A 9,900-nucleotide genomic window follows, 5' to 3' on the forward strand; every position below is an offset into this window, starting at 1 on the left:
TTTCTTCGAAACAAAAGTGGTGACACGCGACTTCTTGATATCAGTGAGCACGTCGCACGCGAGTATGAAGACGGCGTAAAGCGACTCTTTATTCAACACATTCAAGACGTGACGGCTCAGCTTCTCACACTTGGCGACACGCCACTCCAAGCGACGAACTTAACACGACCGAGTGCAATCAACTCCAAAAACCAGTCGCCAAACGTGTCTCGGACGCCTTTTATACGGTCAAAAACCATGACATCAATGCCACGTCCGCGAGATGTATTCACATCGCCCTCAGTCTTGATTCAGCACAACCAACACGACAATCCAAATCCTCTCTCCCGACCACACCGTAGCTCAACGCTAAGCTCTTGCACACAAACGCGAACTACAAAAGAGAAAGCTCCTGGCACGTACGTGATCGATGCGCTTCATCTACGTCAAATCCTGAAACAAACTGGAGTCAATCTCCGATTCCTTCCAATAATCTTTCAATTTCTAAACCCCTTGAATCAACGAGGCGTTCAAATCCTGGTTGCTAGTGAAATCATTGCACGTATTGCAAAACATTTGTTTCAATACCAAATGCTTCAAGACACTCGAAAGACCGCTACTAGCGGGAAAGCGCGGAAAACTCGACTCATTCAATTCCTGAACGCAATCATGCATGGGCTTTTTTATCGAAAGCCTTCTTTCCAATCTTGCAACATGCAAGCGTGTACTGGAGACCAATTCTGGAACGTCGATGGTCCAGTGTTCTATTCCCTTGGAACATTTGCCTCTTCGTTTGCTCTAAACGTGAAGCTTGAGAATGACGTACTGCTGTCCATCGACACGTGTCTTGATCAATACCGACAAGCGTTACAAAGAAACCCATCGGTCCTGTTTCATCGTCTTCTTTCCATCTTTCAAGCGCGTTTACAACGATCACAAGTGTCAAAAATCCACCAACATCGCTTTGATTCCGCGCCAATCTTGCAACAAGAACTGGACCTTACATTCTTAAATGAAACACACGACCCCGACCTCGCTATTCAGCGTCATTCCGACATCCTTGCGAGTCAATTGCAGTTTTTCCGTATCCAATATTACAAATTCAAGTCCGCTATGATTTCTAACGATACGCTAGTACGTGAAACGCACCAACCTTCATGGATGGAGTATTATCAAGCTCTATCACATCGTTTTCAACAACGATTAGCATCTCCTCACTTCACAAAATTAGAAAACGCCATACGTTCGTGGCAGGACCATACTATTGTACAACCTCAACTAAATCTCGCGTTCGGCGCCACTACAGCGCTATCAACCAACTCAATACAAACTACCAACTTGTCCACGCGTATCCACTCCCATTGCAACGCAGCAGTCAATCACATGGCTTCAAGTCAAGCAATCCTTCCAATAACTTGCAAGCTCGCTGTCGACTGTCATGACATTGTCAGTACCTACGATAACCTTTTCAAAGCTATTAAAGATTCCAACGAGTTTCAAGAATGGCTACGATTTGTTGTTTATCGACCCGCACATGCATTTCAAGTCATGCAAACGACGTCATCTCATCCTATATCGTCCCTCTTCTACTGGAAAAACAACACCGAGCTATTAAACGCGATTGTCATGTCCGCACGACAATTTCAACGCGAGGAATGTCGCGAACTATGGAGATCTATCAGGTCCAGTGTCTACGTGTACTGTCAACGAATTCATGGCAACACTCTATAGTTTAAACAACCAAGTACTTATCAAGACCATACACTTGGACTTACGCTAATATGGAGCCAATTCAAAGACTTGCCTCTACATCAAGACCCTCACGTTCGCACCAATGTCTCTCCGAATACACTACAACTCTACATATGCTCTCGTTACCATTCCTACACTGTCAAGTGGTTCAAATCGCTTGTGGCTATGATTACATAGCTCTTTTGCACGGCAGATCGAGGCTTATATACTTTTGGACGTGGCAAATTGGGTCGTTTAGACCATGGTAATGAAGACGATTGTTTTACTCCTCAATTCATTGCAATTTTTACTAAACTCTTGGCTTTAAAGACCCACGAAAGCGTGCAAAGTGTCGCATGTGGTCAAGAACATACCCTACTCGTGACGCAGAGAAGTAGTTTGCATGGCTTTGCATCGACAACATCTAAACGCCTTAAAGTAAGCGAGACAACGAGGTGTTTCTTGGTAACTCGAGTGGATGGATTGGAGATTACTGCAGTGGCTTGTGGACGGAAAGATACAATGGCATTGACAATGCAAGGACGAGTTTATGCAATCAGTGAAAGACGTTTAGGCACTGGTTTTGAGACGAATGAAGACACTTTTGTGCTGGTTGAAGGCATTCAAGCGTACAGAATTGTCGCAGTGGATGCAGAAGAATGCCATTCGTGTGCGTTAAGTGTCAATGAAGACGTTTATACGTGGGGCGTTGGAATTTTTAAAGCTTTGGGGTATAAGAATCGAGAAAAGTGTCGACAGCCGACGCTTGTAAAGGGTCCTTGGAATGGCAAAATTGGACATGTAGCCATTGTCGTGACTTTAATTCCTTGTGAAGGGTTTTCTACGTTGGTGGCTACAAGTAACGGGTTATTGTACGGATGGGGAGATGCGGCTACCGGACAATTGGGATCTGACGTCCTGACAGTACAGGATTTGGTCGTACATCAGATGTCGATACCTACAAAAGAAATGTTGCGTGTGACGTGTGCTGCGTACACTTCCGTTGTTTCTACGACGGAAGGTCATGCGTTTATGTGGGGTTCTTCAGCAGCAGGAGAAGGAGCTCTGTTGAATCGCGACGATGCAGTTAATCGAAACGTTGACTAATTGGATGAGGTTAATCATGGTCAAGTGGCTTGAGGTACTACAAGGTCTTCGTACTTTTTTGAAGATTGGTTTTCACGTGCAACAATTTTGTCGCACAGGAGAGCCATGACGCAAAAGCTTGTAAAATGGAACGAGATGAATTCAAAATAAATTTCCAAGAATAAAAAAAAAACATGTGCTAGATAATTAAGATTTGAAAGTGTAGCATAATGTCGCGTTCTTTGCAAAGAAGAGAGAGAGAGATTCATGACTGTCTATTACCCATTATTATCATGCGCTAGAAGTCTGAAATTCTCTTAGCCAGGAATACAGCGCCGGACGCGACGGTGATTCGTGGCACCCATCCAGAGGTAACGGGTCCCCGCTACCCACTGTAGGGTAAAAAGTTCAAGAGCAGCATGTAACCGCACCCCTTGAACTACTGTTTCCGCACCTCTATGTTCACGCATAGCTAAGGCGTATAATTGACGTACACCTGTATTCCAGAAGCGCTGTACACTTTGCGTCGTCGTGGACTGCACACTTCGAAAAACGGCGTCATTTCGCTCGCACCATAAGTGCGTGACGCAGATAGAGCTCATTAGGAACCAAATCCGTCGCCACACCCGTTCGCCCGCCGCGATGTCGTCTTGAAACCGCTTCAGCAGCCGAAACCTCTGAAGCGCCGGGATCCTTGGGGCCTGGCGGTTGGCGCAATTGGTAAAGCACCTAGAATAGGCTTGAGGGGGAGCTGAAGCGCCAGTCCAGTGGCATAAGAATTTGCCCCAGCACGCACGCGCCTTCAGACAATCCCAGAAGACGTCTCTCGAAGTTTCTGGCATCCCGTGGCACGCTTGTAGTGCACGACAGCTGTTGTCAGTGGGACGGCCTGCGTGATAGAAATTCAGTTGCTTGGTGGCGACACGGTGAGCCGTCCAAACTTTAAAAATCCGAGAGCCCATTGTCATGTTTCCACACCTGGGATGGTAGTTGATGTGCCGCAGCCCGTAGCCACGTATCCGAGTGAATACTTGCGTCTAATCGCTCCAGCAAGGGTTTTAATGGGAGGGTGAGCTGACGTTTGTGGAGCTGAAAAGCTTGTCGAACAATCGCCTGACGTATCGATCCATTCGGGACCACGTGGGGCACACCCCACGCGTAACGATGATGGTTAGGATGCGCGTAAAAGACCACTCCATGCTGCCGGAGGTACGAGGCCCAGCTTATTCGCTCTCCTTCCGATGCCGTGTCGAGCTCCGGCAGCTCCGTCAGAAAATACCAATGTAGTCCGTCAGCGGCCTGCTGCAATTGTACCAGACCCACGTCCGACGCGGATAGACCTCGTTGAGCACCCACGATGCGTCCCGTCGCTCAGTCGTCCCGGCATACTCATGACGAAACGGAGGGGGATGTCGAATCGACAAGACCGACTCCTGACCCAGTTCCGATCGAATCGGGAAATATGGAGACGCCAATAAAATAACAGTCGCCCACCGCCGAAGTTTGGGCTGGGAATACTTGACACCTTCCTGCCGCGAGGGAGGTATTGTAAATTCGAACTCAGATTGTCCTGTCCGCCTAATGTGGAGATCCGCAATCGAACAGGTGTCAATTTGGTCGTACTTTGAGTGGGGCAGTTTCGCACCTGTCGCATCACGTATCCACGGATTGCCGCTCCAGCCAAACGTTCCCCAAAATTGATACACCGCGTGTAAATGATAATCAGGGGTAACGAAGTCGTCCGGAAATATAGTAGAGTAAGAAAGTACCCAATGGCCCCCGTTCCACTGGCTGCCAGCATGTTGCACCAGAGAATCAAAGTGTAAGGATACCCGATCTCGGCGGGGCACGGCTTGTACCGCCGTCGGTTCAAGAAGCCTGTCCAGGTCCCGGGCAAATGAGTCCTTTGAGGGTTTCAATGAGCGGAATGGTCGCTCTTGCCGCTGCTGCCAATCATGCATGAGCATTCCAGAATTTGTAGACTGATCTTGGTACGCCCAGGAACGCCAGGCATAAAAATACTTGCCATGGCATTGGGTTAGCCATCTCAGTGCGTTGCGTTTTTATAGCCACCTCGACCGAGGCGAGACCGACTCCACCAGCCTTTTTCGGCGTGTATAGTAAACCAGGATTTATCTTGTGGCGACTAGCTTCCGTCGAGGTCGCATGCGCCCACAAAAATTGTTTATACATGTTTTGTATATCCTTGCGCGCCCATGCTGGTATCTCGAAAACCGCAGCCGTGAATAGTACCGACGGTAGTATGATCGCATTGAGAATAAGCACGCGCTTGTCGACACTTGTTGTTATAGTCGTAGCTGTGAGCAATCGCCGCTGGAGCCGCCGAATACGTAGCGCCCAGTTGCGATGCTGGAGCTCACCTGTCCCGACTTCATACCCCAAGTAACGCGTGGTCTCACCGGTCGGAAGAACCGATATATCGTGATAATCGGTGAGCTGGACCGCTTGATTTAAAAAAATAATAATTTACTCTTGGCCGGCTGTGCATGCAAACCGGACAAAGCACCGAAGCGGGCGACAAGATGAAGCGCTGGTGTCAAATATTGCGCCTTATCGAGAAAAATGGTCGAGTCATCGACAAAGGCGGAAAATGTGTGGAAAACCCCCTGGCTACCTCGGCCTGGAAGACCTTGCAAGGCAGGAGAGTGTTGTATAGCTACCCCTAATAGCTCAACCGCCAATAGGAAAAGTAGAGGGGCAAGCGGGCATCCTTGCCTAATGCCTGATACGACCTGAACGGGTTCAGAACAATCTCCATTGACAAGAAAAGACGCCGTTGTTCCAGAATGTAGCCGGATAATAAGCTGAATATACCGTTCGCCGAAACCAAAACGACGTAGGGCTTCATACAAAAATTCCCGGTCGACTGTGTCATATGCCTTACGAAAGTCGAGCAAGAGGATGACTTGACTATCAATGGCCGCCCTTGTCTCATCGTGCTCGGCCGTTGAAAGTTGAGACATCATCATCATCGCAAGCTTGGACATCTGTCGTCCATGAACAAAGCCTTGCTGTGACAGCCCAACAAGTTTAGGCATAACCGCCTGTAGCCGCGTCGCTAAAACCTTGGCAAAAATTTTGTAACTCGTTTGTAATAAAGATATGGGCCGATAGTCCATGGCGTCTGTTGAGTCCCCTTTTTTACGCAAGGGGATAATGAGTGCTTCCAGAAATGAGAGTGGGGGAGAGGCTCCGTCCAATATTTGATTACTGATGGTCACGAGGGCAGGGACGAGGAGAGCAGGCGTGTCCTTGTAGAAGTCATTATTTAGTCCGTCGGGACCCGCCGCCTTATGTCGGCTGAGACTCGTAATAGCTGTGAGGACTTCTACTTCCGTAAACTTGGATGTAGGGGCCTGATTCGCCCCGTTCAATAATAAGCGGTCGCTGGGGATGCTCACAAATCGCCGGATGGCCGATGGCAAATCTTCCAGTGGAGTCGTTCAATGTCGCGTCCCCAATATAGACGACCATTCGGACGCAAATTTATCAGCTACCGACATATTCCTGACAAAAATAGGCCCATGCTGCTGTATAACGTCCGTCACACTTTGTTCCCGTTCCCAATTGGAAACTCGTTGAAAAGTCCACCGTAACATATCCGAGGATCGTTCAAGGCGCTGTCCTAGGCGTACGAGATGTTGTAGAAGCAAGTCTTCGACGTTCCGCTCGATCCACTGCCCCCTGGAAGTCAAATTACATTCCGTTCGGTAAGTGTATTTTTGACGCAAGCGGGCACGTCGCTGCTTATCGCGCTTGCGGACCCGTCGAATACACCGGATACACTCCGCCACGTCGATATCCCAAGAGGTTGTCGACGCTCCTTGTCCAACGGCCATGTAATTTATCTGTTCGACGAGCTCAGCGATGACCCGGTCGAGATGGGAACTTTGAATAGGATACGTCACCTGACGGTGAGTGGGATGGAGTTGCTCGTTCTTCGGTGCGCGAAGATGAAGGACGACCTCCTGATGATCGGAAAGTTGAGGGGGCGTTTTTGTCGATACCCATTGGACTCGGTCCACCCAATGAGCCGGGACATAAAAACGGTCTATGCGACTGGCTCGGGCACCCTCCCAATACGTGAAGTGATCGTCAAAGTCGTTCTCTGCGTCATTCTCTGCATGATCTCTAATCACCCGCGCATCTACCAATCCAGATGTGTTTATAAGCGCATCGAGTGCCGGACTTTCCGACCGGGTCGCGCGATGCTGGCCATAACGGTCGAGAGCTGGACTTTGCACGCAATTAAAGTCACCCACTATCATGGAGGTGGAGGTGTGTAGATCCCAAGCGAGAAGATTGTGAAAGTAGCCTTAACGGTCCCGTCTCTCAGTAGGAGCGTAAACATTCATCAAGATTGTTCTGTCGATGCGAACAGCAAGTGCACTTGTGCTCCATAAGTGCTGTTTCCATGCAGATACGTGTGGCGCAAACTGAGGAGTCAATAAAATCGCCACTCCCCCCCGGGTTGATGAACCTGTACTCCAGTAGGATAGAGTTGGGGCACTAGCCGCCAGGTGCAGGCCCCACATCCGTGCCCAGGAGACCCTTAATGCATCCGCTTCCTCGTCCGTGCTTACGTGGGTTTCCTATATACACCACGCTATTAGGCGCCGCTGTTTACGTACTCCCCGCCACGCTGACATCCACCCATTCCGAGAACTCTTCTTAAAGCCGCGAACGTTCTGAGTGATGTAGGCCACGTCTCCATTCTGCTTCCGATGCTGATTGCTCAAAACGTCCTGGGGAGTAGCCCATTCCCGAAGCAAGCGAAGGCGCCCATACGCATCAACGTCGTCTAATGAAGCGGTGCGGATTTCTGAGACGTAAGGGACCCGTGAGCTGCCCTTAGTACTCGGGTAGTAACTGCGGATCAGCAGGTACTAAAGCGGTAGGAAAATAGTGCGCAAGCGTGCGCCAGTCAACTTCTTTCTCCCTTGGGGAATAGTAAGCTGATCGGTATCCAGAATTGCTTCTCAGTAACCGGACATGACGACGGAGTTTCTCCGGTATGAGGTCGGTGGGCTTACCGTCCCCGTGCAACGCGGCTATCTCCTTATCAAACAACACGGCGCAGAGCAAATGTTGGCTTAGGCGGATACGCCGGCGCGGGTCGCAGAGTCATAATACATCATCCGCCGCATAGTCGACAGCACGAAGACGAATCCAGTCTTCGGAACTGTCTATGAGGGGAGCGAGCCGTGAAAGGCCCACCCGATACATCGCACTTATGATCCATTGATCTATCCATGCCTTCGTAGCCGCGTCCTTGACCTTGGCCTTGTAGGCGCGAAGCCCAGATAATAGGGAATCTTGACGCCATTTAGCGGTCCATTGGACGAGGACCTGAGAAACTAGGGCTACCAACAATTCACTGAGGAAAACAAACCGCCGCGCGTGGTGGAGGAGAATACCCGGGTCAAGATGCGCTGTATTCAGCCAAGACTCCACTTCGCCGTAAATGAGTGGATATGGCGTTCTTGCTATGGATGGCCATTCCGAGCCTAGCACAGACCAAACAGCTTGCCATTCGTCCTCATCAATACGGTCAGCTGGTGGCTGAACATGAAGTTGATGCGGTCGCTCCCCCACCCTGCCTCGTTTCGCGGTAGCCATGAACAATGAACTGGCGGTAGCGTCAGCCTCCCCAGACCCAGATAAAGTGGCATGAATTCGTTTACGAGCCAATAAGTTGCTCCTGTGTGTAAGGACCATGGGGCGCTCAGGTATCAACGCCAGTGAAGACTCCACTGCAGCTGAACTGGTTAATTGTGTCGTCGACTGCGAGTGCACGACCAGAGTGGTCGGATATTCAGACGGTGAAGTAGAGTCACTGACCCTACCATCCACAGGTCGCTGTCTGGCTGGGGATATCGGAGGCCAGGTAGGGTTTGGATCCGATCCAGGTGAGAGACCACATGGCGGATTATCTGGATCAGAAGCAGCCGGTCCATCGATACGGCTTGAGTGACGAGCTTGCGTGTTCGGTGTGAGTGAGGGTAAGTAGTGCCGCCCCCAGACCCGTAGAACCAAAGGTGGTAGGGTTGGTTGCTCAATCTTAGCAGCCTGTATGTCGTCAATGCAAGCCAGGACAGACAGTGGGTACGCAGTGGCCGTCTCCACGACTCGTCCATGTCTAGTAACCGTCGTCGGGTGATACCTCTGGCACCTCCACTTACTCCCACCGCTGTCATGAAATTGAATGACATAGGCATCCCGCCGCACAAATGTGGCCGCCATTCTGAGAATGTCGCTGCCACCCCAGCAGTTGTCTGGCACGGTCGCGCCACGGTCTGATGGGGTACCCACATAGTCATACAAGTACCACTTGAGTTGATGTGACGACTCCTTAGGGGACATTGAGGCCCACCCACGGCCGACCGCCTTTAACGCGGCTACCCGCTGGTCATGATTGAGCTGATCTTCCAGATTTAGGAGACCAACGTTTTGTATGCCCCTTTTAACACAGGCAGTCAGCTGCTCGAATTGTGAGTCCGAGTTATCCATCGAGAAATCTGAAGCCGCTTGTGCAACGGCCATAGCGAGACTGTTACCCGTCGCAGGTGTTGTCACAGCCCTAGCCCCTAAGATGCGCTCCAGATCCCGCTCATGTGTGGGCTCTACCTCTGGTCGCGGCTCCATAGGGATCGCATGAGCACCCCTCCTGTCGGCCTGGTCAATCAGTCTCTTCAGCTGCGTCCGTTCAGCCCGCTGTGCTGCTAAAAGTGTAGGTCCCGTCCTGACCGGCGCCGGACCCCTGATCCCTGCCGCTCTTTTCCTGGCTGACTCCTCTGGTGTGAGCTGGATATCTTCGGACCGTACGACAGGTGCCGCGTGTACGAGCGAAACCGCACCCGTCCTGGGTTCCGCCGCAGCATGTTCGGTGCGGACCCGACCTACGCGAACACTCGAATCGTCCACGTCGTCCCGCAACGCATCATATGCTCCTGAACAGAGCCTTGATGAGGTAGGAGGCGGCGGTGATGCTCCATGTGTCCATAACCTACCTCGTCCTCGAATGGGGCGTGAAAGCCAGGGCTGCTCTGTTTGCGCCTTAGGTTCCGTCCCTGGTGTAGCCGC

The 9,900-nt window shown here is 50.7% G+C and overlaps 1 protein-coding gene across 1 annotated transcript; it reads left to right on the forward strand.

Annotated features, from left to right (window-relative positions):
- Positions 1-2,232: 2,232 nt before the first annotated feature.
- On the forward strand, positions 2,233-2,817 carry CCR75_009707 (uncharacterized protein; the record flags this gene model as incomplete). The annotated part of the gene is made up of 1 exon (XM_067967746.1): positions 2,233-2,817. One exon carries the CDS (start codon positions 2,233-2,235, stop codon positions 2,815-2,817), a length of 585 nt encoding a protein of 194 aa, XP_067819452.1.
- Positions 2,818-9,900: the final 7,083 nt, after the last annotated feature.

Source organism: Bremia lactucae, linkage group LG9 (assembly GCF_004359215.1).
Source record: "Bremia lactucae strain SF5 linkage group LG9, whole genome shotgun sequence".
Lineage (NCBI taxonomy): Eukaryota > Oomycota > Peronosporomycetes > Peronosporales > Peronosporaceae > Bremia > Bremia lactucae.